The sequence below is a fragment of the Beta vulgaris genome, chromosome 5 (genome assembly GCF_026745355.1).
Source record: "Beta vulgaris subsp. vulgaris cultivar EL10 chromosome 5, EL10.2, whole genome shotgun sequence".
In the NCBI taxonomy this organism is placed as follows: domain Eukaryota; kingdom Viridiplantae; phylum Streptophyta; class Magnoliopsida; order Caryophyllales; family Amaranthaceae; genus Beta; species Beta vulgaris.
Window position 1 is genome coordinate 51,398,928 of NC_079206.1, and position 27,036 is coordinate 51,425,963.

The window sequence follows — 27,036 nt, forward strand, 5'->3', positions numbered from 1 at the left end:
AAAATAAAAAAAACACAAGTCACTAGTTTATGAAATCAAAAAAAACAAGTCACTAGTTTAAATGGAAAACAACACCCACTCATAGAAATTTAAGAGACTCCGATACAAATCGGCCGGCGTGCGAGACGGTATTAGATAGTCTTCTGTTTTTCCAGGCTTTCCAATTTCCCCCCCTAAAAAAAAACCTCCATTCAACTCCTCTGGTAAGTCCACACTTTTCTTCTCTCTTCTTTCTTCAATCCTCAGTACTTCAGAAATTCTGTGCTCTTTTTTTTTTAACTGAAATTAATTTTGAACAGTTAAACTCTAAGTTAATTTTGCCTTTTGCATGTGATTCTGGATTCCATCATTTCTTCGATTTTTTTTATTGATAAATTTTTTGTTAGTTTCACGTTTATGGCTTTTGAATCTGGAGTTTTTCTCCAAAAACTAGTAAGTTAGGAAAAATGTGTATTCGTTTTGCTTTGCTGAGAAGGAAGTTCGATGAAGAATTGGAAAAGTTTGGTGATTTGCTTGTATTTATTCTTCTAGGTGCATCAGTATCGGGTTAATAGGGTTTTTGTTCATCTTTTAATTGTTTTGGATCTTATTCTTTTTGGAGTTTCTAAAATACTTTGATGCATAATTATCTTTTTGTTCTGCTTGTTTGTTTTTAGTTAGTACTATGAAGTGGTGAATTTATGCTTTATTTGACGTTTTATTGCAATCGCGACTCTTTATTGTGTTTAATTTGGTTGTGCTCACTGCTCAGTACTCCATCATTTTTGTTGCAACCTTTTGTTTTTTTACACTTTCTATATACTAACTTTAGCATGAACTTTTAGAATAATATAGACAAACCAATTTTAGTAGACTTATTTTATATAATGTATATATTCATATTTTCAACTTGTTATGAATCTTTTAGATTATCAAAGCTGTTTATGCTCAAAGTCATGCATTTGCAAATGTGCAAGTTTGCAATTAAAATGGAGGAAGTATATAATACAAAGTAAGAAGTTTTGGTACTAGTTAAAAGTAGTCAAAAATTGATGTTAAAAATAGAATAAGTTCAGGTTGTGTTTGGGAACATGGATTTCATTTGAATTCTAGAATTTCAATTCTAGAATTGTAAATCCCCACATTCAAATCCAAATGATTTGTTTGGGAAAAATTAGGAATTTCAAATGTATAATTTGAACATGTTTGTAATGGTATTGTTAATGGTGGGAGAGAGAAGAAGGGGGAGAGTGATGAGAGAGGAGATAGAAATAAACTGACACTTATTTTGGATTTGAAATGACATATGTTTTGGTTGGATTTCAAATTCTCCAATTATGCCTTACTTCTTATGAGTCTTGGATTTGGGCCAAATACAATTCCAAATTCTTAGATGATCCAAACAAGTGATTTGGCCCAATTCCAGAATTTCAAATGAAATTCCAGAATCCAAACAGGCCATAATGTTAAATGAAATCAAGGGTTTTTTGTCACTAAAAGAAAGAAAAATAACAGAAGATTCTAAATAAGTACTAGTCCTATAATTAGTCGTCATCGCGAGCTTGAAATCTCTTGCTCAACTCGACTTGACTCATTAAGGTATTGCTTATGAGTTGGAGTTGAGTCAACTTGAGTTGACTAGGTTTTCTGCCACTAAAAAGAGGATATAAAGAAAAGGTTCCAAACTTTCAACCGAGTACTAGGTTCGAAATTAGTCACCATGCTGTCCAAAGCTTGAAATCCCTAGCTAAATCGGGTTGTTACACTAAGGTCCTTTTGCTTATGAGTTTTGGTCGAGTCAATTTGACTTAGCTTTATCTGATTTTAGTTTTGAATTGGTCACTAGTAGACACACTCGATTAGAAAACGAGTACAAATGGAAATGTAGATAATAGGATTTGAGTCTACTCTTATCCTTTTCATTTTGGAATGTTATCTTGCTCTTTTCCACCTTCCTCAATCTTCTTTTTTACCTAAAAGTTTCCTTTCACTCGGTCACTCCTCTAGCTTGTGGTATTTACTTTTTCTTTTGTTTTTGTTTTTGTTTTTGGAAATACCAAAATACTCATGTACCAACTTAATTATATCTATTTTAATTTTTTTTTTTGTATATCTTTGATATTAATATTAGAACTTATCCTAGCTGCTAGAATCGAGTCTAGTCGTGGCTAGCTCTACTTGACTTGTTAAAGCCTCTAGTCAAGTGAACTCAAGTCTAGTTATGATCAAGTTTGACCACTTTGAGTTCAAGTTGCTTGCAAGTAGACACATTTAATTAGACCCTTGGTCACATCCTCTCATTACAGAAGGAACTAAATAAGGTTTAATTTTCTCTAAGTAAGGGAAACTTTAATGTTATCTTGATAAGTTCCTTAATTACCCATGTTTCAATTTTGTCTCTGTCCTCTCCCTTCACTATTACTAGCCTTACATGCACGCAATGCATGCTATAATGTGTGATAGCATATGAAGTAGAAAATAAAATTAATTGGGTCGAAAAACTGTCTTTACATTTTGTTTTCTCAAAAAACTGATGTATAGTTTAAATGTCGTACTTTCCCCCCTTATTTCATTCAAATGAAACAATTAGTTATCTCCCTTTTTTTTTTCTTCTTTTATTTCTTTTTCTATTTTTTGGTATCCCCCATGTGTTGCCTTATATAATAGAGATTATTAATGTATCTATATATCTTCTTCAGAAATTTTAACCAGTACATTGTACTGAGTAACAATAAAATGAAAATGATTTGTTAGCAATGTAACGATTAACATCGTAAAATGCAATTTGTACTGAAAAAACACTATTAATGCAATAAGAAGTTATATGAAAAAAGTTGAAAGAATAGACCCCAAAACATACCAAAAATCTGGACATGTAAATAAACAATACCACCCTGTAGTATTTAATCGTCAATTAGTTTGAAATTTTGCACTTTTTATCTAAGTCCTGCTTTAAATTATTCTTTGCTTATACACTTTGTTAGGGTTGACTTCTTGGGCTTGTAATATGTGATAGAGGAAATGCTGTACATATTGGTTTTTTTATCTAACAATTACGAATGATGAATATTTAAAAGATAATCAATTATGAAGGATGAGAATACTTGATTTAATAACCCCTCAATCTAGTAAAATGCTTAGGCATCATTGTAGCAACAATAGGAGCAGTGGCGGTGACCATTGACAACAATGGGCCCCATCGATAATTCAATCACCTTCCTACCCATCTTAGTAAGCTTCACATGAAAAACAGTCTAATATGCTTTGAGGAGGGGTGGGAGAGAAGTGAACGTGATATTGATGTAAATTTATGACACGAGTTTAGTCTTTTAATTTACATGCCATTAGATTTATTATTTTAGAGAAAGTTATCTTGTGCTCTAACACTTATGGTTTTGATGAAGGATATAACTTGATTTAAATGAATAAACAAATATATTATAGTTGTCATCTCCCTTCACATAAATGGTGGCATATAACGAATTTCAATGTTAATCATTACTATTATAGGAACTTAGGAAGGACATCCAGGGATTCCTAAAATAGTATATATGACTATCAGTTTTGAGTGGTGGACAATGTGTACCATGTAATGAAATAATGTAGCTGGTGTATTAGATTATAGCCTACCTAGCAGATGACTTGTAAGAAAATAGAAATATGCAAAGTATCCTGTACATTTTCTGCATCTTATGCACTTTATATTATTTGCTACTAGAATTTTTTGCAAGCGATGCGTGCTTGAATTTTTTTCGAAACAAAAACTCGATTTTCTTCGGCATAAGAGTCAAAATTTGAACATTAGACATATGAAGTATAATTGTTTTTAGTTGCAAAATTTGATTGGTTTAGTTTCTGTCACTTAAATCTATCACCATTATTTTTGTCATTTTTTTTTTTACTTTTCAAAGTTAAATTCTATGAACAAAATAGAAATTTTATTGAATTTATTTATGATTTCTAATATTATAATTTTTTAGTTGATTTTTGAATTAAGTACAGTACTAACTTCTAAATTCCAAATACTATAGAAAGGTAAATAATTTTTTCCCCTGTCTAACTTCTAAATTCTGATTTCACTACAAATACATCTCTATTTTTATCATAACCCACCATTAATTGTGAATGGTTCTTGAGAATAGTGATTTGTAAGTAAATTTTTGTAAATGTTTTTGTATGTATTGACGTTCTAGGTTATTAGTTTTAGTTTGTATATTAATCTTAAATTTTAATAAAGTTTTCCGATTATTTGAGTGATTTGCGTGATTTTTATAATGTGATTTTCTCAATTGTATGAGTGATTTGTAAAATTTCTTCTTTTAAGTGATTTGTAAGTAAATGTCATAAATTAATTTTCGGTAGTTTTCTTTGAGTGCCAATTTTGCTTTTGACATTCCTTTTATAATTTAGAAAGGGAAGGGGGGCAAAATAGGCATTTCAAAAGAGGACACCATTGCTCCCCCTTCCCTTATATAATAGAGATTAATGGTTTGTTTGGGAACTTCAATCTTATCTGAAATTCCTTATTTGGCCCACGTCAGGTTTTTGAAAAATGTAGGATTTTGATTTGGGTCAATTCCACAATTTTTTTTTCTTTTTTCTTTTTTCTTTTTCTTTTTTCTCTCTTTTTGGCCTGAATATATAACTCTCTCTTCTCACTCTCGAGACTAAATCATAATCTCAATATCATTTCTCACTTACAGTACTGTGTATAATCGACAAAGTGCAAGAAACCCTAGACCCCACTACCCCACGTCGACAGCTCACGACCCACTGCACGAACGTCGGTGCCTATTTACTAAGTCATCTGCCGGCGACGCCAGCGGTGACTTGAAGCTGAGCTGTCTTCGTGATATTTGTGATATTTGAAGCTGTCAATTGTTCTCTTCAATTGAAATTTGAAAGTTGATACAAGGTACTACTTGTAATTGTTATCTTCAATTGTTGTAATATGCTTTTAGTTTTGATGAATTACCAGATGTGACAATTTGAGTGAGTTTGCATTATTTGGTATTCTAATTGCTATATCGAATCGGGAAAATATTATGCGTTACAAATGAAATATTCGTCACTTCGCAAACAATATAAAATTATTAGTGTTTTCCAAACACTAAATTTGGATCTAAATTTCCGCCTTTTCGAATTTGAAATTTGAATTTCAGTATTTGAAATGAAATACTTCCTCCGTTTTTTTTAGATGTTACACTTTCCTTAAATTGCATGTTTCTAAATAGATGTTACACTTTTTTTTATTTCCTAAATTGGAAAGTTTTATGCTGTAAAATTACTCACTTACCCTTACTTATAAGGATTAATCAAAATTAAACTAACTTAATTTAACCTTATTACATACTAATCCAAAATTAATTAAACCTCCTCCCTTCTCTTCCACCACCCCTCCCACACCACCTCAGCTGCCCCACCCCTTCCCCCCACCTTGCAGCCTCCTTACCCACCACCACAGAAACCCGGCGAATTCCCACCACCACTCCACCACCCACACGAAATCGCTACCCACCCACCCAAAACGCTACCCACCCATCCGAAAATCCCACCCACCCACCCAAAACCCCACCCACCCACCTGAAAACAAGACCCCCACCCACGAAATTATTCCCCACCACCGGAAAACTAGGGGGAGCAGCGACGACCAAACGAGCCCCGATGGTATGAAGGAAGAACGACGAAAAGGGCCCCACCTACCTGAAAACGAAGGGGAACGACGAAGGTGCCGACGAAAAGGGCCTAAAACTAGAAAATTCCGATGGAAGAACGACTGAAAAAGCGAGAAAAACGAGCGGTTCGTGCGATGAGGGCTGGGCGAGCGAAAACAACCTTGCGATTCGTGCGATGAGGGCTGGGCGAGCGGTTCGCGCGACGAGGGCTGGGCGAGCGGTTCGCGCGACGAGGGCTGGGCGAGCGGTTCGCGCGACGAGGCTGGGCGAGCGTGTGTGGTGTGTGCGGCGGTGCGAAGGCTGGTCGAAGGTTTGTGCTAGTGATTTCTGCGAGGGCTTGTGCGACGAGCGTCGAGCGCGCGGCGTGTGGGCTGGCGCATGTTCGAATTTCAAGTGGGTGGTGGGGTGGTGGTTCGAATTCGGCGGGTGGGCTAATATGAGCGGGTTTTTTGGCAGGTGGGGTGGGCTTTTTGGTGGGTGGGTGGGGTTTTCGGGTGGGTGGGGTGGGGTTTTGGGTGGCTGGGTGGTGGGGTGGTGGTGGGAGTTCTCTGGGCTGCTGGGGTGGTGGTGGGGAACCCTAGTTGGGGTCCTCTTTCTCTCTCCTCCCTTCCCTTAAACCCCATGTTAATTCTCTCCTAATTACTCCAATTTTTGCCTAGGGAACCACAATTTTTGAAAGTGTAACATCTAAAAAAAAAGGGAGGAAGTACAAGTTTTGGATCACTACCTCATAAAGTTGAAGAGTTCAAATTTTATCTATGAATGGTAATGTCCATGGATACCTTTTCTGTTAGGAATAGCTACTCATAGTTTGTTTGTTGATTAGGTCAATGTAAAAAGGGTGTTGCTGGGATTGGTGGAATCTGAATGCAAGATGATATCAGAACCAGTTGAGTTGGTTTGTTCCATGAATGGAAAGGTGGGAGCTATATGTGAAAATGGAACTGATAATATTGCACATGAAGAACTTAATGGAACACATAGAAATATGGAGGTGGCGACTGTCTGCTCTTATTCTGATGAAAACGGCAGGGGAGGAAATTTATCTGTCGTCTCTATTGAAGGCAGTTCTCAGGTTGAGCTTGCACGTTTTAATTGATAATATTTGTGTTTATTACGTGTTGTAAGTACACCTGCAGACCTCTGAAATGGTGTTTCTTGGTTGTGTTCATTACAGAAAAAGGCAAACCACCGCCGGGAGTTGACCCTGGAAGATATCTGCAAGAATCAGGATGACTTGGATGATGAAGATGAAGATGATATTGATTGGGAGCCCCTTTTGGATCATCTGGCAATTAGAAAGTGGTTTTGCACCAACTGCACAATGGTTAACTTTGATGGTATGGACTTTTGTGAGGTATGTATACTTTCTTAACTTCGTCATTGCTGTTTTTTTTTTTTTTTTTTTTTTTTTTTTTGGATAAGAGCGATTAAGAGTCTTTTTTTCGGTCCCCTGAAACATCAATTGAGTTGTTTGTAATTTTTTTTCTCATGGAAAATTCTAGATTTAGCCCTTAGAGATATGTATGTTTCAGCATCAAATGTATTCCCCAAAGTAGAATACTAAATTCTATTAATACCGATAGCGGCATGATTTTTTCATGCATTGCCAACTTAATACCAGTTTGAGAAATGTATTTAATACATATACCTAACCATTAGGGCTTTATAATAAAAACCCTTTTTTTCTCCTCCTTTGCTGCAGGCATGTAAGGAACACAAGGAATCTGGAATCCTTAAGCATGGCTTTTTTGGTTCACCTGCTTCACAAGGGGCTGCTCTTACTCCAGCTGAGTCAGAAGTAATAGAAAGATACACAGGTGTGACTCTGCTGTTGAATTCTACTGCTTTGATTTTGAGACACATATCAATGAAGTGGAATCACTTGGTTTTTTTTTTCTTTTTCCAGTAGTCGGAAGCAGTAATAATAGTCTAGTGATATTTATGTCTTTGACATACTTTAGACTCCCTGGAAACAATTAAAGAAAAGCATGAGCCACAATTGATATATCATTATTTTGGGTTCTTGTCAATATTTAGATAATAGTACCAAATTATTTTGGGGATATTTTGCTAGATATTATCTTGGTCTTGATGTGGGACTTGTACTTTTCAATGCTACATCTGAGCTTGAGTATAATTTGTTAGCTTTCATGCATCTCCACGTTGACAATCTTTGAGAACTAGTAAATAGTTTTTGAAAGTATCATTAACAAAATATGATTCTGAATTCCTGATGGTTGGAGCAAACCACATTTACTCAGTTGAAGAGAGCAAATAAACTTGCAAAATATAGTAACAATGCCTTTTAAAAGAAGAGTAGACGAGAAAACACTTCCTTGCATCCTTTATTCCCTAACATGTGCTCTTGATCTTGGACCGTTGGACGTAGGCTCATAGGATGAGGATGGAGTTTAGTTTTTGTCGACACCCTTTTGAAATTGGGGCTTTGTCTTTAATAGCGGAAAGGACAGAGATCCACTACTTCGACGTGGGAGAGGAGAACAAGAAATTTAAATCATGCTGCTTTATTCAAAGGAATAGCAAAGGGTCCTTATGTGTGCTTCATGTTATTTTGCCCTAATAATGAACGTCATGGGTTATGTCCAAGCTCACATGATAGAACTCATAGATATTGAACTTTATTCTATCCTATAAAACACGTGTCGAGTGTACGCAGTGCATGGAGAAAGATACTTGTATGAACGCCATGGGTATACATCTAAGCCTTACTTAGAGAAAACTCATAGGTGTCCAAGTTTTATCATGTAAAGCATATATGTCCAAAGTATACAACTTGCATGGAGAGAGATACTTGAATCATACAAGCTCTTGTTGGTGGAGTCGGGCAAGTATGAACTTCAAGAATTAACTCATTGACTATCCTTCATAGCACACATCCTCCACTTATGGACGGAAGTAAGAAAACCAAGTTCAAAGTTGCACTAGATGAATCCCGACATGCACAATTGGGCTATTTGCACTCACATAGTCACATGACAAAGTAAATGGGTGTGTGAAGTGAGGTAACTAAGAAAAAGGACGAGTAAACACATCTACCACGCCCTCTTCCTCCATTTTCATGGTCAAATGTATGAGTAACAGGACTACCAACATTGTTATTATCTTCATACTCTTTTTGGTAAAGAGCAGCTATCTTCAATATTGTGTCGGGACACGTGATTGGAGCTTAGCTTGTGGTCCTTAAAAATGACATTTGAAGGGAAATTGATTACGGGTCTTCTTGTTCAAAATCTTATGGGATTATGCACTAGTAATGAGGGATTCAAGTGGCTCTTATGCGATTGTTTCAATATATCACATCTTTTTATAGCAATGGATGATGCACGATCAACTAAAAAAACAATTATGCTGCTCAAGTTTGAGGTTCACTAAGATAAGGGCACATGTATGTATTAGGTTCTCATACAATTGACAACCACTTTTTTTAACTCGTGAAATTCTTCAGATAGTGGTAGTTGGGTCTTATATCGCCTTGTGCTAGCCATAGAGCTGCATGTTGCTCTCATTATGAGTATTAAGTAACAATGATTACCGGGGTATCATTTGGTGAACAGTAATGAAGTTTGTTGCCCAAAGAGGTAGAAGGTCTTGCTGTCTTGCTCCGACCACTTAGTCTGCTGATTGATGCTTTTTTTAATGAAATGTTTTTTCAAGATTTGCTATCAAAGATGATTAGTGCAAGGTCCCACTCAAAAGAGAAATATTCTTGGAAGACAGTCATCATATGTTTTGGTTGGACCTACAAGAACTCTTTTCTCATGGTACTGGTGTGTGAAAAGGAATTTATTAGTGTTTAAGTCTATGGTGGCTTTTAGGGTAAAGAGCAGCTTGATAGCTTTCTTTCGGCTCTGTTTGATACTTTGATGTGTGAAAAACAATATATTATTGGTACATGCTTCCATAACATACTGGTTCTTTATAGTATACTTCTCTTTGTTGCTTATAGGGTCTTGTACAACTGCTAAATTACAAGGTTTGCTGGTTGTTTTGAGCTGCTTTTATTTTAGGAGGTGATTTGGCTGATTTTCTCTGAAGTCATTCTCAATATTGTTTAATTTTTTTATGGTTTTTTAAAAATATTTTCCTACAGAGTCAGTCTCTGATATTGCGGCTGCTGGGTGCTCCACTGCAATAGGCTTTGATGAGAGAATGCTATTGCACTCAGAAGTATGCATCTTTACCCTGATTATCACTCTCTTTTCTGTTTTCTGGTAACTAGTTATATATTCGGTTATGATTTTATAGGATATTTGACTTAATCATGTAATCCAGAGTTTTATATGTTTGGAAGTCAAAGTCCATTAGCTAGCTCACCGAGGTGAGAAGAATGTCGACATTGCAGTACTTTTGCTTGTCTAGGTCTTGGTATTGACATGCACTAATGCATGCATTTCACCACTATTCTAACAATGACTACTAACCTTTTGTCTTTCCATATTGTAGTTATAGTTTGAGTCTTTGAGATTACACTTTGTGATATGCTGATATATTATCGTACATTTTTTTATAAAAGGTAAGGTAAAAACATTAGGCTACCCTCCTCTCGAGGGAAATACCTAATGTGTCGGATACAAGAATGAAAGAAAGAGAAGAGTTTTTACAAGGAGAAATATCAAAACTAGACATTACTAGATGCCCTACATTTTCTATCCAATCAGCGCTTCCCTGAACACGTCTGACTTGGCAAGAGGCAAATTGGTAAGCCTGTGCGTACAATCATCAATAATATTAGCAATCTTCCAAGGTATAGATCAAAGATTATTAATGGCGTTGATGAACAAGAGGTTACCCTTTCAATGATGATGTTGTGACAATATCGATTGCAAAGCTAACTTGATACCTTGCTGTAATGCGGTGGCTTTGACAATGAGAAATGTAGTGCGACCAAGACGGAAGGCTTTGGCGTGAAGGAGCTGACCTTCATGATTACGGATGATGACACCAGCAACAACATCCATACCACGACCAGAATTGTCGAAGTTTAATTTGAAGAATGAGTGAGGTGGAGGATCCAAGACTACTCTTAAGGGGGGGGGGGGGGTTGAGGGGAAGAGGGTGGTGCTCCTCTAAGAGGAGACTCAATAGCTTGACAAGCATCCACTTGTAAGTGACATTTCCATTCATCATGGTGCAAGTCTAGCACGGTGAATGATACGTTGGGGGCACGACTTCTCATTCTTGAAAATAATAGAATTTCTCTTTCCAAATGCTCCAGAAAATAAAGATACAAGGTATGATTACGCTTGAAATCCCGTAAGAATTCTGAAGTGGATGGGATGGACCTTGGCATGGAGAAGCAACCCTAGGTGCCAAGTACTTTGAGAGTTTGGGCAATTAAGAACAGGTGGTCAATAGTTTTAGGTTGCAAATTACAGCGAGGACAGATTTGTTGGTAAGATTTTCCTATGAAACATCGTAGCTCTTAACAGCTAGACTATTGTGGGAAATTTGCCAAACAAATAGATGTAATTTGGGAGGAATTCCAAATCCATTTAAAGGCTAGGGAGGTCTTTGAGGTAGGTCGTGAGCCAATTTACTGAAAATTCCTCACTTGAAGTAGGGTCCTAAACTCTGTTACCTCGACTCGGCATTTTTCGCCAAATACCCGGGTCGGTACGACACGACACCGACTCGGGTATGAAATACGTGTCGGATCCTTCAAATTGCAGTCGGACACGGCGCTGAACCCTAGTTGCTAGATCTGAAATTTTGATGTTGCTTCATGAGAATATGGTGAATTATGTTAGGGCTTTCTGCGTTCCTAGTGAGGCGACTCCATTGATGTTGTTTTCATCCATTTTTGATGGATGGTAGGAGGGAATGGAGTTGCAAAGGACAGAGGTTGAAGAGGAAGAAGATGAACATACTTGGTGGGCCAACTTGGTGAGAGAAAACGTGGGTTTCTTTCAACTCACATATTTTACTTTTTTAATTAAAAAAATAGGTGGGCCAAGGGGCTTTATCATCTTTCTCCTTTTATAAGATGTCACGTGATATACTATCTAAAGATTCTTTTGCAATATTAGTTATTTTTTCTCAAATATTATACATACCTAATTAATAAAGACCAAAGTAGCCTTTGCTCTTCCCTTATCTTTTTCTCTATATTTGTTCAATAATTATCTTTGTTGTTTATATTTTTATACTACCATACGGTAATATTAATTTTTATAAGTAATATTAATTATTAAAATTAATATTGTAAAATAATAATTTCGCATACCCGTACCCGTGTCCAAATTCCGGACAGAGTCCCCGTGTCCTGGTTTTTTGGAAGTGCCGTACTGGACACTCGGATCCGTACCCATTTTCGACACTCCTAGCCGAGTCCAGGTAACATAGGTCCTAAATAAGGACATCAGGGATGTCATTGAAAGGAATGGGGATGCCTTTGATTTTGACAAGAAGATGATGGGGCAGAATAGGAGCTAATTTACTGATATCCCAAGTATGATCTATAGTAATGAAATAGGCTACTTTTAGTTCTAGATCAATATTACTACGATCCATTTTGAGTATATCACATAGATTATCGTGGCATAACCATTTGTCTAGCTAGAAGAGAATTGATTGCCCATTTCCGACTTTCCATCTATTGCCTTTCCTAAGAAGGTTACGCTATGCTAGGATTTTTTTCCAGATATGAGAATCATTGATTTTAAGTGCATACTCAAAGAATGACTTATTTTGAAGATATTTTCCTTGATTAGGGTTGTCCAAAAGTTTTGCTTATGAGATAATAAATTTCAACCAAGCTTGGCTAAGAACGCTTTATTGAGCGGTAAAGTTCGTCTTAGACCGACTCCACCTTGAGACTTTGAAGAGCAGTATAAGCGGGGTGCTATTTTGGTCTCTATTTGGCACCAGAGGAGTCTATAGCTTTACAAATATCCAAAGGGATTAAAGCTGAGGAGCAAGTATGAGTTGGAAGAGCTCCCAGATTAGACTGAATAAGGGAATGACGACCCGCTTAAGAGAGGAAGCCAGATTCCCAATGCTGAATTTTGTGGATAAAATTAGCCATGGTTTGACTATAATCACTTTTTAGGGTAGTATGAGCTGAAAAAACTCATAAATACCTACCAAGATAAGCCTTGGGGGTCATACTGAAAAACCTAGCAAGAGACGATTTTCTAGCATTTGGAATTTTCTTTGAAAGGACCAAAGCTGATTTATGAAAGTTAACTAGTTGACCTGACATGAGGCAGAAATCATCAAGGATTTTTTTTTTTAGATTGTTGCAAGCTGTAGATGTAGTTTTACAGAAAGCAAGACTATCATTTGCAAACATTAAACAAGAAATTTGGGAACCCCTCAGACAAATCTTAAAGCCCAACCCTGATTTAGGTTTGGCACTCTCGCTAACTAACTATTTTATGAGCACATCCATACAAATAATAAATAGATACGGAGAAAGAGGATCTCCTTGACAATTATCATATGAAACTTTATCTATAAAATTCGTATAATACGAGTAATATGTTGTTGGATAGAACTTATTGAGTTGATTATCTTAAGAAATGTGACAAAATTTTATTGTTTGTTTTGTCTTTCTTAATTCTTAGTATAAAATTATGGGTAATGATAAATTGTACATGGTTGTTTCATTTAGCATTTTCTTGGCAGTTAATCTTTTGTGGTGGTTTCTGTCGGAGTAGGTTGTGCTGAAGTCCCATCCTCATCCAGAAAGACCTGATCGTCTAAGGGCAATTGCTGCCAGCCTTTCCACTTCAGGTCTAGCCATATTGAGCTACGCTTTGTTTTATTATATTTTTTTCTCATCTTCTGTTTTTGATGGATGGCAGAACTTCTTACATTGTTGCCTACTCTCTACCACATTGGATAAATTTGGTTTCTGCAGGAATATTTCCCGGCAAATGCCGTCCTATTGCTGCAAGAGAAATAACTAAAGAAGAACTTTTGAAGGTAATGCTCTAGTTATGATTTGTTGTTGTACTTTCTTCTTGCCTGTGTATTTCTTGTCTGCGCTTGTGCCAGTAATGGCTCAATGTGGACTTCGGATGTGTTTGAGTCATTGGCATGACTTCAAATCTTTTTTGGAATGGTCTAGGATAGACGCTAAAGCTGTTTAGTGACATTGAAAGGGATGTTGCCCTTGATTAGATAGACAAAAAGGGGAATCAAAGGACATGGTCTAGAGAACATGCTGATAAGAAAGAATATGAATGCAATACATTGCCTAAGCCGAAGGAAGTTCTGGTACGATATTTGTCCGTCCGTTTTTTCTTGTGGGTTTTTGAGCTTTGGTTGAGTGATCAATGTCTTAATCTACTTCATAAACAGGTGGAGTTGCCTCTTTTTTCTTTCCTTGGATGGATGATCTTTTAGGGAGCTATTAAACTCTCCACCAATAATGTAATCTATGAGGTGATCCTTGTGGAATTAAAAGTCTCTTGCTCCATTACACTACCCGTTCTGGAATGTATTTTGGATTTGTCGTCTCACAAAATCTCGTGACATAACACCTTAATAAAAATCACATACTTCTCACCGTGTTGTCTGTTCCGTAACTTGAACTCATCGGGTCAGAATGTTTTTATCCCCGTTACATCCATTCTTTTCAAACATTTATTTTATGAATTAATTATATAGCCGATGAAACATGATATTCTGATAGATTTGATATATTATGCTGTAATAATGCTTCATAAACTAAAACAATGCAAATAAGGTTAGAACATATTAATATAATTTTTTCGAAAAAATTCATGCCGCGTCGGCCGATCCATTGCATTCATCTAATACAAGCAGCTTCCGCGGCAATCGCGACCGCATCCATGGCAACGCAAACATTACCGCGATCGCGGATGCATCCGCGGCAACGCAAATGTTACGTGATCGCGGATGCATCCGCGGCAACGCAAACGTTACCGTCGTATGGTGTTAAAGTTGCATATAGAATTCAGTTTTCCTTGGTCTGCTATGTTGATGTGAGTAGATTCTAACCAATTATCTCTACTCCATATGAATACTTCCATGTTCTGAGCTTTTGCAATCCAGTTATATATGTTATTGTCAGTGGCAGGAAATAATCATCCTGATATGTTTGAGTTACAGTGAGAAGATAGATGCACTTTTTTGTTCTCATAGCTAAAGTATTTTGTTTGACTAATTTTACACAAGGAAAAGGAAGAAGTCATTCTATTATCTTGTTGATCGAGTTTTCTTAATTATTTACATTTTAAAATTCTTTTTCTTATTCCAAAATTAGCTCCATACTTCGTCTGAAAGCAAAATGATTATATTTGACTGTACCTTCCATGCTTCATATGAAAGAGCAATGAGTGTACTTGGAAGAGGTCAAACAAAAGGTAGGAGTGTACCTATAGAGCAAGTCCCCATATCCTTTTGAGTGGTGTATGCGTCATGAAGTTACATTTGGTTAGAAGCTTGTAGCCATACCTATGATTCTTTTCTCAAAGTCTACATAACTTAGGATAATGGTCTATCTTAACTTTTAAATGTGCTTCAACCTTTGTGTTCTTACATATTGTTGATTTGACTGTCCATAACCATTGGTTGGTCATAGCCAAAATACATTGAATTGCTTAAGGGTCATCTATTCACTCCTCTCCTCAAATTATTGTTGTTTGATTTGCATCTTCAGGTACATTCTATGGAGCATATTGAAGCTGTTGAGCTCACTGAGAAAATGCTATCTAGGTCTAATTCTGTCCCTATCAACCTTTAATTGATTTTTGTGTGTCACATCTTGCATACATGCTCTGATGGTGGGCGTTGGATAAGTCTTTCCAAGTTTGCATAAAAGCTGCTGTGTGCTAATGATGTCTTTATTGGAGACAGTTAGGAAGATATATTTTTTTTTAAAAATAAACTTTCTTTTGGTTTCTAGTTGGTGCTTGTTCTTCTAGGCAGTGTTTACTCTTGAATCTTTCAGTTTCTGCTGAAATGTAAGTTGTCTGGAAAGACGTTTAGATATTTTATAAAGATTTGAGGAAAAGTAGTCCTCCCTTTGTGGACCTTACATGGGTGCGGTGTAGGAATTCAAGACATATGAAGTCTTACTCTTAGCTCATTTTGTATATCTTTTTACAGACTTTAGAATTGGAACTCATTTGCTCTATAAATTGCTGGATTGCTGGAGAACGTTTGACTTTTTGAATTGCCTTCTTTGAATTTTGTGCTTCAATTCGGTATTCATAAATGGAATTCAGTTGCTGGCCCAATTTCTTGAATTGCATGCGATGTGTGATGACTGTTGTGGAAATGGGGGTGGGAACTGGGGAAGAGGAAAAGGGGCTAGGGGAGAGAGGGGTAAGGATATTCAGGGAGTATTTTGGGTATTTAGTGGTGGTCGTTTGGGGGGCTACGTATAGTAAGTAGGGATTAAGCAACCATGATAAAATAAATTTCTTTATATTGAGATCTCCAAGAGTATTTAAGTATTTAACATAATATTATTGTTTTATTTTTGTAAAAAAATAGAGATTCTTGGTATGTGAAAGTGGTGCCAAGTGTTTATTCTTGGGTAAATTTATTAGGTAATTATATAACTTGGCCGTGGTTTTGAACTAAAATCAATGAAAGAGGACTCAATTAATTTTGTTGATTGTCCTATATGGAATAAAGGAATTTGAGATAGGGTGAAAACAATAGACAATCTCACCACCCTGGGGAAAAACCCCATCATCACTATACCATTGCGTATTTTTGGCTAGCATTTATAGCACCGTGTAAGCAATAATTTTTTTTGATTTATTGTTTTTGAAAAAGTGTCCCAATAAATTAAGAACAATAATGATGCAATTTGATGTTCAATATGTATCCAATTCTTTCTAAAATTTTGGAATAAGCTACGATTAACCCCAACTTTCTCTGATCATCTAAAAATAATCCCAACTTTTTTTATTCATGAATCCTGAAATTTGATGGGAACCTTCTCAAAATCATCCAAATTGTTCTTCCTATACTACAGATCTAGAAATACTCGACAAAAACAAAAGAAATACACTTCTAAGTATTTTAGAGGTCCCCAAAAACTTTGGTTTGTTCCCGAAAAATGAAAAGTTGGGATTTTTTTTGGAATTGGCATTATTCATGTAAAATTTTCCTCCGACTAATAATTTTCAAGACTTTCGAAAGTGTATACTTCATTTCAGAACATTGCTGTTCTATTCTGGAATAAGAAACTAGGAGGTCAGCATAGGGCCTTAGTGAGAATGATTCTGTCAAATTTTGGTTGAGCTGTGCTTTCTGGGCTTGACATCTGGATGTATGGAAAATCAGAAATTTACCTTATTGGTCTTCTCTAGGATGGAGATGTTAAGCAATACTATGGTGCTACAAAAGGTGAGTTCGAATTGCAGTCAGAATCACAGCCAACTTCCCGATTTTTTTTTGGTTGCTGGAATTAGGAAGATATTAAGAGCTTGATAGATTTCTAATCCTTAATGATGCATCTTCTTTCCTCAATAAAAGAACTTTACCCTTCTATAAAGCAAAGAAACAGCTGACAGATTTACTCAAGCAGAGCAGAAGGTAATGATGTGAATTACTGCAAATTGTTCAGTGAATTCCCATGTTTCTGAGAAGGGCTCATAGTTCTGATTTCCTGCCAAGGCTTGATGGAGCTGTAACTTCTTTATGATTGTGTTGTTCATGTATTACTTTTTAAGAAGGAACTTTGCTCGAGCTTGTAGGTGGAATTTTGTTGGTCATCTTTTAGTAGGTTGTGCGTTCATTTTGGGCTTGTTCCCTGAGGTATTGTGTATTTTTGTTTGGAATATGTTTTACCAAGGATGGGCATATGACATGTCAAATAAGGTGAGGGAAAGTGCATTGCTGAAGTTCGCAGCAGCTTTTTTGGCAAGATGTTGACAAGGTATTTTGTGGAAGTAACTAATAGATTTCTTTAGCATATATTATTTTCTGGCAAACATAGATTACCTTATTGAGGATATTGTAGGACTGACAAGGACTACACGTTGAGTGAATCCCTTGGTGTTATGCTAGGTTATGATTCACAGTGTTCACATCAGGGGTTTGTGGGTGTATTGTTTATGACGTCATCTGTTTGGTCATCATGAATCTCTTGGTGTACATAGTGCTTTTTTGTTGCCTATCTAGATGATAAGTTGGCTGTTTGGTTACAGTAGACAAGGTTCAAGGGGATGGACATTTTTCTACTCGCATCACAGTAGTTTGTGCAAGAAATTTCTATTTATTGAAAAAAGTGTGACTAGTCTGTATATCATCAATTTGCAGCTATTTCACTCCAGACACCTATGCAAATGAGCATTCAGCAGAAGCTGCAAGGCTTGCAGCTGGTTTATGTGCTGATCTTGCTTCAGAAATTTATTCTGGACGTGCCAAGAATGGATTTGCCCTGGTAGGAGCATTTCCTCCTTTTGAGTGCTTTGCATTGTAATATCTGGAATTTGTCACTAAAACTGTTGTTTTTAATGCATCAGATTCGGCCCCCTGGTCATCATGCTGGTGTACATCAGTCCATGGGATTCTGCCTGCACAATAATGCAGCAATTGCTGCATTAGCTGCTCAAGTTGCTGGAGCCAAAAAGGTTTTGATTGTAGATTGGGTATGCAACAAACTCTTGTTTCTTCTTATCTTTTGAGTTGCCATTTGCTAAATAATATGCAAAATCCTCATGCAATGATATAATTTTTTTTTGCATCTTTGCAGGATGTGCACCATGGAAATGGTACACAAGAAATATTTGAAAAGTACAAATCGGTGAGGCTATCAGATTTTTATTTGACTTCTTTGATTCCCTTATGTGAACTATGGATGTCTCTGATTGAGCATGTGCTTCAAATTCTTTATGTGAACTATGGATGTCTCTGATTGAACATGTTCTTGCATGCATACCCGTAAATAATAATAAAAACAGAATTGTAAACACTAAATGCATGGTATGTTGTTTGGTTGCCTCCATGACCCTACAGATGTTCTTGATTTGCTCAAGTTACTCGCTCATGTAGTAATTGTGAAGAATTGACTGGACTATTGAAATACAATGTTTATTGTAATTATGTTCTCTCTAGGTGCTCCTAGGTTACCTCTAGAGAAAATGGTCCATTAGACATCTTAGAAATCAAGTTCATGTTGTTTTTAAGATGAATCCAGTTCAAGGAAATCTAACACTAGCTTTATGTTGATTATTATACTCAGTGGCTTTGCTGACTCTTTTTCTATTTGTCTAGTGGCTTTGTTCTGCTTTATATAAAGTTTGTGTTAAATATTGGATATGTAGGTGTTGTATATTTCCTTGCACAGACATGAGGGAGGCAACTTTTATCCTGGAACTGGAGCAGCTCATGAGGTATTGACTTGGCGCTTTGTTTAGTACTTTCTTGTTCCAAGATGCAGTTGGTATTTTTTCTTACTCAACTTTTCCTTGTGATTCCCTTGGTTCTTTAGTTATATCTAGTACAGATTAGTAACAAAGAATTGAGAGAAAGGAGGTACAAGATGCAGAGTTTTATTTACATAGATTATATCAATTCATTGATGAGGGAGATTAGTCAACTACGTGACAAGGATTCCTCTCACGTCGAAACAAAATTGGGTCTCTCTAACAAAAAACATCTTCTCTCCCTACCAAAACATCTCTAAGCTACGTCACTCCAGCCACAGCCCCTGTTATGGGGGCTCGTTGGTCACAAGAGAGGATTTGGCAACTCCTCAGCAGTGCCAATGCCCAATTTGCCTTTTTTTGGTTTATGTGTAGTTTCTAGCATGACATTTTCATTTACGCATTCTGAGTATTGGTTTAGCGTTTAGGATTCTGTTTCTTTTACCCGGTCCTGAGGTAGTGTTGTGGGTTCAATGGTTTGGCTCCCTTCTGTTGTGTGGGATTGCTTCGGGTCCCTTTCTTACTCTGCATTAGTGATTATAGCTTCTTTACCATTGTTGGTAGTGAAGCCATTCACTCTACTCTGTTTAACTTTTATGTTGGTGAAATTGATAGGATAATGAGTATGTAATATAGATGTTTATGCATACTAGTGGGGAGGATAAGTTATTCACGTATGTCAAATTCTTGAAGTAGGAGGGTAACAAGAAGCTAGGTAAATCTGATGGCGCTTTTCTCACATAAAACAAAGCAATAACCCTCTACGTTTAATTACGACATGCAAAAGGGAAGAGGAGCCTGGGTTTAAAAGCATTGGTTGCTTCTACGAACCTGAATCTTGTAGTAAGGACTATCAAGGTGTCAAGGCTCTCTTTAGAAGACCATCTAGCAAAGCTAGATTAGGAGAGCTTGTGTTATTGTGTAAGGTGCTGAAGGAGAACATGATCAAGTTTGAGTTACCTTAGCCCTTGGCTGCATCTTCAAACTGTGAGGGGAGAGGAAAGACTATGGTTGACCATTTGGAGGGACTGGATGACGTAAGTTCTTGTGATGCTAGTAGTTGATTATCTTCCCAAGGTAGTGAATCTGCTAAAAGCTGGTGTTTTGTTGTTCTACAGAGTTAATGGAAAAGACCACATCTCACTTTGCAGTGATCCCTAAGATAGGGAAGCATCACTTGATTGCCTCCCACTTGCATTCCAAACACCAAATCTTTACTTTCGTAACTCATAAGAAGCCTTTCTCTGCCTTGCAACTTTCTTCTATGGACATGGTAAATTGGGAGTAAAGTGAAGTGATGCTCTTCTATGATTCTAAAACAATGTGAGGATTTGTGGCCTCACCCCAAATAGTCAATCCTGGGAGAAGCCTTGTGCCTGCATGACTCGAGGAAAACTCGTATCATCAACACTGGCTTGAGTTACGAAGAAGTATAATATTAATTATATTTTCAAGTAAATGCCTATTACCCGTCAAAAAAAAAAAGAGTAAATGCCTAGTAAAAATTAATGAAGGGTAACCTAGCTTATTATTGAAAAATGTTCGACTGTGTTTATAATGGCAAAACTTTCTGAACTATCATCTACACTGCCAGTAATTCAATCTGTCATGCTTATTGTTGCGCCTTTTGATTGCAGGTTGGTACCATGGGTGCTGAAGGTTTCTGTGTGAACATTCCTTGGAGCCGTGGCGGAGTTGGTGATAACGATTACATTTTTGCATTTCAACATGTTGTGCTCCCAATAGGTGACTACCAAACACAGCCTGGATATGTTTTTTACTTCTTCCATTTTGTGGTTTACGAAACGTATAGAGTGACAACAAAAAGGGGATAAAAATTAAAAGGACTAAATTGTTTATAGCCTACAATTTGTGACACACACATAAAATGATAATAAGACTGTTGAAGATAATGATTTGGAATGGATCAATTAGAAAGCTTACTATTCAACTGAGCATTTATTTTAGGAAAAATGGTGCAATATAAATGTAAATCATGAACATTGCCACCGATATGCTGACTTGGCTTTTTTATTGTTAGAGGATTTCTGTTAAAAGAACTATATCTTGATGTTGTCATTCTTCTCTAAGAGTATGTACAATGGGGTTCTTGGGAGAGTTCTCCAACTAGCTCTCCAAGGAGAGAGAAACTAAAGAGTTACATCTTACCGAACAATGGGGCTCTTGGGTGTGTCTTGAGTGTATCTCCATGGAGACACTTTGAACAATGTCTCTTGGAGGGGATACCATTTGGGAGAAATGGGAATTGACTCTCCATTGCCCCAACCAATCAACTGGTAACACATGGCACAAAGGAATAAATCATGAATTGACATGGGGACCATTTCATAGTGAAAAATGAATGAAGAGCTCTTTAAGGTGCTTCATTGCTGTTGGGTGTTTTTTAGATATAGTTTTTGAGAGTAGCTTGAAGAGAGAGAAAAGTCGAGAGTTCAATGGAGAGCCATTACCATTGTACATGCTCTAAGTAGCTTAGAAGAGCATGGGAAAGATCTCGTGCTCAGCTAAGAGGAGACAAAGTTTAGAAGCTAGTGTTTGACTCTTAAATCTCTTGAAGTTACTTGTTCCTCCCACCATTATGTTGGCAGAGGTTTGTCTACTATGAATTATATAGACAGATGCCAGATAAGTTAATGATGGTATTCCGAGTATATTATAATTTGTTTTAAAACTAAAAATTTGTAAATTTATTTTTACTTTGCTAATTCCCTGAAGATCTTATCTTGCTATGCATTTTCTTTCAATTTCATCTATGTTACATGGACTCATGTATAAGGGTTGGATAAGGGTACATGTCCAATTTGTCATGTCCTAAAAATTTGACTTGGAGACATTCTTTTGAATCTGGATATTGGTAATGGCCTAATGGGATAACAATTATAAGACGCAATGGATATTCCATAGAGATCCTCAATATCCCAAATTTACTACATGTATCACCACTGCCACGTACGAAAAAATATACTCTGCATTCTGCAAGTTCACTTCATGTTTATAAATTTGCATTTCTCTATCAGAACGTTTTTGTCCTTTTGTCTTCATCTACTCTCTCCTCTTCAAGCCAAAATGTTGCTATTTTGAATTTACTTTTCTCTTATCTTGCTATTAACATCATCACGGCACTCTGATGATCTCCATTTGTCCAGATCTGCTTAGCTGCTAGTGATCATTTTACTCTCATTACAAACCAACTTCGCTGCCTGTATTGTCATTTTTGCATCCTTTCAGCTCCACCATCGATGCTGAGTAGTCCTCTCTTCTTTCCACTATGCACAGTTCCTATTGAAGATCAAGTCCCCACCAGGATCTCTCTCCCTATCCTTCTCTGTTTCATTGTTTATTTAGGGAACTACTCCCTCCATTTCCTAAAGATCTTCCCTCTTTCCGTTTAAGTGCGTTTCTAAAAGATCTTCCCTCTTTTACTTTATTCCGTATTTGAATTTTTTTTCCCCTTTTTACCCTCTCATGTCCCTATCATATGGTCCACCATTACATTATTAATTCAATTTTACTCCCTTTCTCTCTCCTACTTTAACCCCTTTTTATTTATTTATTTATCTTAACCCCTTTCTCTCTCCTACTTTACGCACCCTACACCCCACACAAATGGATCCTCCTTGGAATATGTAGGAACAGTAACAAGGAAGATCTTTAGGAAGCGGAGGGAGTATGTTCCTATGTGGAAAGGTGCTTGGTTTGTGACTTTCATGCCTTGATTCCTATCCTGTTTTGTGTACGTGTACGTAATAATGTTTTTCGTTTCCAGCTATAATAGTATTATTGCTAGGAACGTACTGTAATTAATATCATGTAGGAAATTGTCATTGTTAGGAAAATATATTACTACTTCCTTTCATTATTGATGTTCCTATTTGGACTTGCATGTTTGCCAATATACATCTTTAGCTATCATTATACGTAATTATATATTAGCAATAAAGTGTAGAAATATGATATTATTAAATTACTTATTGAGACGAATCAATAAGAACCCATATGACTATGTTTTTCTTATATATCGGTGGAGAAATGTAAAAGATTCTATGTAATTTTAAATAGTGCCAAGATTCCAAGTAGGAACATCAATAAGGAACGAAGTGAGTACATAATTTGAATCATTATAATTTTTATATCACTATAAACCACTCATATGCTTTAAAATTAAATATTCATGTGCTGGTACAACATAGAAATACATCGCCTTATAGGAGCAAAATCGTGTGTCATAATTATTCTGACTTTGCATTCTTTTAGCTCGTACATATAAAACAGAAAGTTATATGGAGCATAAAGAGTGCCATCTAGTATAGTTAGTCTAATTTAATCATCTTAGTAAATTAATATTTTGTAATAAAAATGTAACAAGTTTAGAAACCTTAGAAACTTAACATAATTAAGAAATACCACTATTTTGATAATTGAACTAGGTTACTGCTCCCTCCATATTCTAGTTGTTTCATTTCTTCTTTTAATTGAACTTTGTGTATATATACTGCACTTTTTTACAAATATATGTGAAATAAAATTATCATGTGGGATCTTGTTGGATTTGTTTTTAGATGCATCTTCAAAGTATAAGTCTTATAAATTTTGAAACCAAAGATATTAATGGTCAAAATTGTGCATTGGAGACTGAAATAGCAAGCGGTTCAAAAAAATGGAGGGAGTATCTCCTAATTAACAACCTAACATAGTAAGGATACTTATCAATGTAACTTTTACTTTATATTATTTGAATCTGTGCATCCCATGGGTTTAAAAGTAGTCTGATTAATAGAAAGGTGACTTCCTTGTTTAAATATCAAGAGGAGATGCTGAAGATCAATCTGGTGCTGCTCCCTTGTCTCACAATGGACACACGTGGACACTTGTCTCACAATGTATTCATGTAATCTCCAAATGTTCTCATGTATTTACAATGTCAAGCATACATCAGTTACAAGTTACAAATGTCAATAATAATGTTTTGTACGTAAATAGGGATGTCAATCGTTGATGCAAGAACGTTGATGTATAGTATTTCTGTACTTGGTGTAAATATGAATTTTCTTTTTTTGTCCACATGTTTTTTCTATCTATGCAATTAGACATTGGAAGAGGGGACTGAACACACAAAATCATCCCTCTCACTTTCTATGTGAGTGGTAGAATTTTCCCCTTCCCTTTTCTTCTCTCCGTGCTTTGTTCCCCACTTTCTGAGGTTTGCGGTATAGTTTACCTCCTGCTACATAAAATTTATAAGTTAGTAACTTCATGAGCTTATAATATACTCTTACTACATGAAGCTTATTCACGTAGTAGACCTTAGTATTGGCAGGTTGTAGAATGTTCTCATCTAATACAGTGTTCTTCTTTATTTTCTTTTCGGATGAGGGAGTCTTTAGATCAGCATTTAATGGTAAAAACGTCTTTTGAAAGGTTACTCAAGGCTAGTTGGGGAATCGTTGAAATACTACTGAGAAAGATCCTAGGCAGTCTTTGATGTGAGGTCATTTGAAAGCTGAGAGATAACTAGGTTATACAGTGAGACAGTGAGTGACCCTGGTGATCATGATATCTTTCTATACTTCTATACTAAAGTTATTGGCAAGTTTTTATGCTTTCATTTTGCCTTGCGGTGTTGAAAATTCTAATGGAACAGTTTACCATTCTATGCAGCTCAGGAGTTCGCTCCTGATTTCATTATTATATCAGCTGGATTTGATGCGGCAAGAGGAGACCCACTTGGTGGTTGTGATGTGAGGACTATGATATCCTTGCTGAGCTTTGCTGTCGCTTGTCATTCTCAGAAGTTGTAGAATACTTTATATTTCTCTCATCTTATTTAGGTTTGCTTGAAAAATGTTTGTAGGTCACACCTGCTGGTTATGCTTGCATGACTCACATGTTAAATACCCTCGCCGGGGGAAAGCTACTTGTAATATTGGAGGGCGGGTGAGTGGTTTCCTTGTTATCGTCTGCCTCTGTTTATTCTCGTCAATGGTTAAATACTCAATCTTGTCTCTGATTTCAGCTATAATTTGCGATCAATATCATCATCTGCCACAGCTGTAATTAAGGTAACTCTATATATTTAAATGACAATATAGGGCTATGCTATATAAGCGCACAATCACTGTAACTAAGGTGACTATATATGTATATATGTGACATTATGTGACAATCATCGACAGTGATACTGTTGAGGTTCTGATCTGGGCTCATGAATCAGGAATATAAGATGTTGGAAGGAACCATTTTAGCACTGTATATAATCTGAAAGAGGTTCTCTGAGCAAGCCCCTGGATGAAATGAAAAGAAGATGGGTACTTATAGAAAGGCTTCTTGGATGGCTTAAAAACATAAGAACAAAGACATCAGCGAGTATATAAGAGGAACAACTTTGTACTTTGTTGAAGTGTAGAAAAGAAACCCAAGGAAAGAGTACCTGATTCAGAACCTTCTATTTTTGGATTATTTAAGTTTTGACCTCGGCCTGTCTTTATAGGTTATACATTAATTTACATGTTCAATGGAGTGAAAAACTAAGTCATTAAATTCTAGAAGGCATGGACAATCAGCTTACATGTGCCAAATTTTCCCAAGACTTATTGCTATGAAGTGATATGCTCCCCTTTTCCCAACCCTGGTTTTAGTGTCGGATTCTTCTGCTTGTCTAGTATTCATATAAGAGATGCTCCAATTTATTCCTTAGTATAATAGAAATGCAATATTTATTTGTTCAACCATAATGGATTAAAGCCGTGGACATAATCCTTCTATTGTCTTAGTGAGACTGGGCTGCAACCTTCGAGTCGCAATAAAAATTCCGAAACTTAATGCTCGTAGGTATTATGTTGCTTCCATGTAACATCCACTTAGTAATTGAATAAAACAATACTTGTTCTGCGTTCGTCGGATATTCACTAATCATGTATTCTTTTCTTCTCTGTTTTGAATTTTACTAAGGTACTGCTTGGTGAAAGCCCTGAGAACCAATTTAGTAAAGTCGCACCCACTGCAGCTTGTGTGCAAGCTGTTTTGGATGTTTTCAGAATTCAGACAAACTTTTGGCCAAGTCTTAGTTCCAACTTCACAAAACTGCAATCATGCTGGGAATCGTACTTGGCTGGAAACAAAAGTGAGTATATACAATGTGTGGACAAAGGATCCGCAATTCAACTTTCTATTCTTTTCCCAAGCACATCCTACTCCTCCCCGACCCCTTAAAAGGAAAGAGAGTAGAAAACGAGTAGTGAAATGGCATCTTCATAAGTCTTAACTGCCAGGTTCATGCACGAGAAACTTAAAAGTTAGTGCAATGAGGTAGATGAGCATAAATATAGTTGTCTTCATTTGGTTAGTGGGAGATCAGGGGTTCAATATATGCGGGTTGCCTTGACAATTAATTGCTTTACTGGATTAATTTTACTAAATTTTATAGGGTACCATGACTGCTTCTCAAGCTAAGCTGGATATTTATCATTTTTAATTGAAATATTCGGTGTTGCCTGAAGCACCTCTAGTCTATTATCTTCATATTATATTTCTAAAAGAAATCTAAAAACGTGGTTTTTCTTATATTGGTGGTTTCACAGGAAAATTGAAGAAAAGAAGACTTCGATCTGTGGCACCACCCATTTGGTGGAGATGGGGAAGAAAAAGGTTTCTTTATTATCTCCATTGTCAGCGGTTTTGTGTAAAACCCTAGTCATGCTAGAGAGTGATCTAATGTAATGCTAACCCCAACTATAGCTGATTGCTCAGTTAATTTGTCTCTTTTTTGACGTATGTATGCCGGCTTGATGGCCCTTTAAGTATATTTTACATGGTTTTTGGATAGTACATATCCATGTAAATGTAGGTGTAGTAAAGTGGATCTGCTCTCATGTTTAGATAAATCAGTTGATTTTGCTCTTTTCTCTGTCTTGGTGGTTTCCTCAATTGCACTTGAATAGAAAGTGAGTTTTTAGGTCAAGATGGTGCATATTCATTAGCTCGTT

General features: G+C 36.4%; 1 protein-coding gene across 6 annotated transcripts; it reads left to right on the top strand.

Moving 5' to 3' along the window:
• Positions 1-44: 44 nt before the first annotated feature.
• LOC104908332 (histone deacetylase 15) lies at positions 45-27,011 on the top strand. Of its 6 annotated transcripts, XM_048644412.1 has the most exons (20): positions 46-203; positions 4,683-4,894; positions 6,481-6,729; positions 6,832-7,011; positions 7,360-7,474; positions 9,769-9,845; positions 13,337-13,412; positions 13,540-13,604; positions 13,803-13,898; positions 15,307-15,362; positions 17,925-18,048; positions 18,131-18,256; positions 18,361-18,411; positions 18,932-19,000; positions 20,671-20,779; positions 24,713-24,792; positions 24,906-24,988; positions 25,068-25,113; positions 26,003-26,174; positions 26,632-27,011. In XM_048644412.1, exons 3-20 carry the CDS (start codon positions 6,529-6,531, stop codon positions 26,742-26,744), a joined length of 1,839 nt encoding a protein of 612 aa, XP_048500369.1. In that variant the 5' UTR covers positions 46-203; positions 4,683-4,894; positions 6,481-6,528; the 3' UTR covers positions 26,745-27,011. The 6 variants fall into 6 exon arrangements, 4 of the variants coding, with proteins under 4 accessions (XP_048500369.1, XP_057251144.1, XP_048500370.1 ...); XM_048644413.1 differs by lacking the exon at positions 4,683-4,894 and having other exon boundaries at positions 50-203; XR_008969549.1 differs by lacking the exons at positions 4,683-4,894; positions 26,003-26,174 and having other exon boundaries at positions 45-203; positions 24,696-24,792; positions 26,632-26,807.
• The last annotated feature ends 25 nt before the right edge of the window (positions 27,012-27,036 follow it).

Bases quoted from the DNA above. Each gene is read 5' to 3' on its own strand.
- LOC104908332 (XM_048644412.1), top strand. From the start codon at position 6,529: ATGATATCAGAACCAGTTGAGTTGGTTTGTTCCATGAATGGAAAGGTG. The intron at 15,363-17,924 runs GTCTAATTCTGT...ATCAATTTGCAG, and splicing joins ACTGAGAAAATGCTATCTAG to CTATTTCACTCCAGACACCT. The intron at 26,175-26,631 runs GTGAGTATATAC...GTGGTTTCACAG, and splicing joins GTACTTGGCTGGAAACAAAA to GAAAATTGAAGAAAAGAAGA.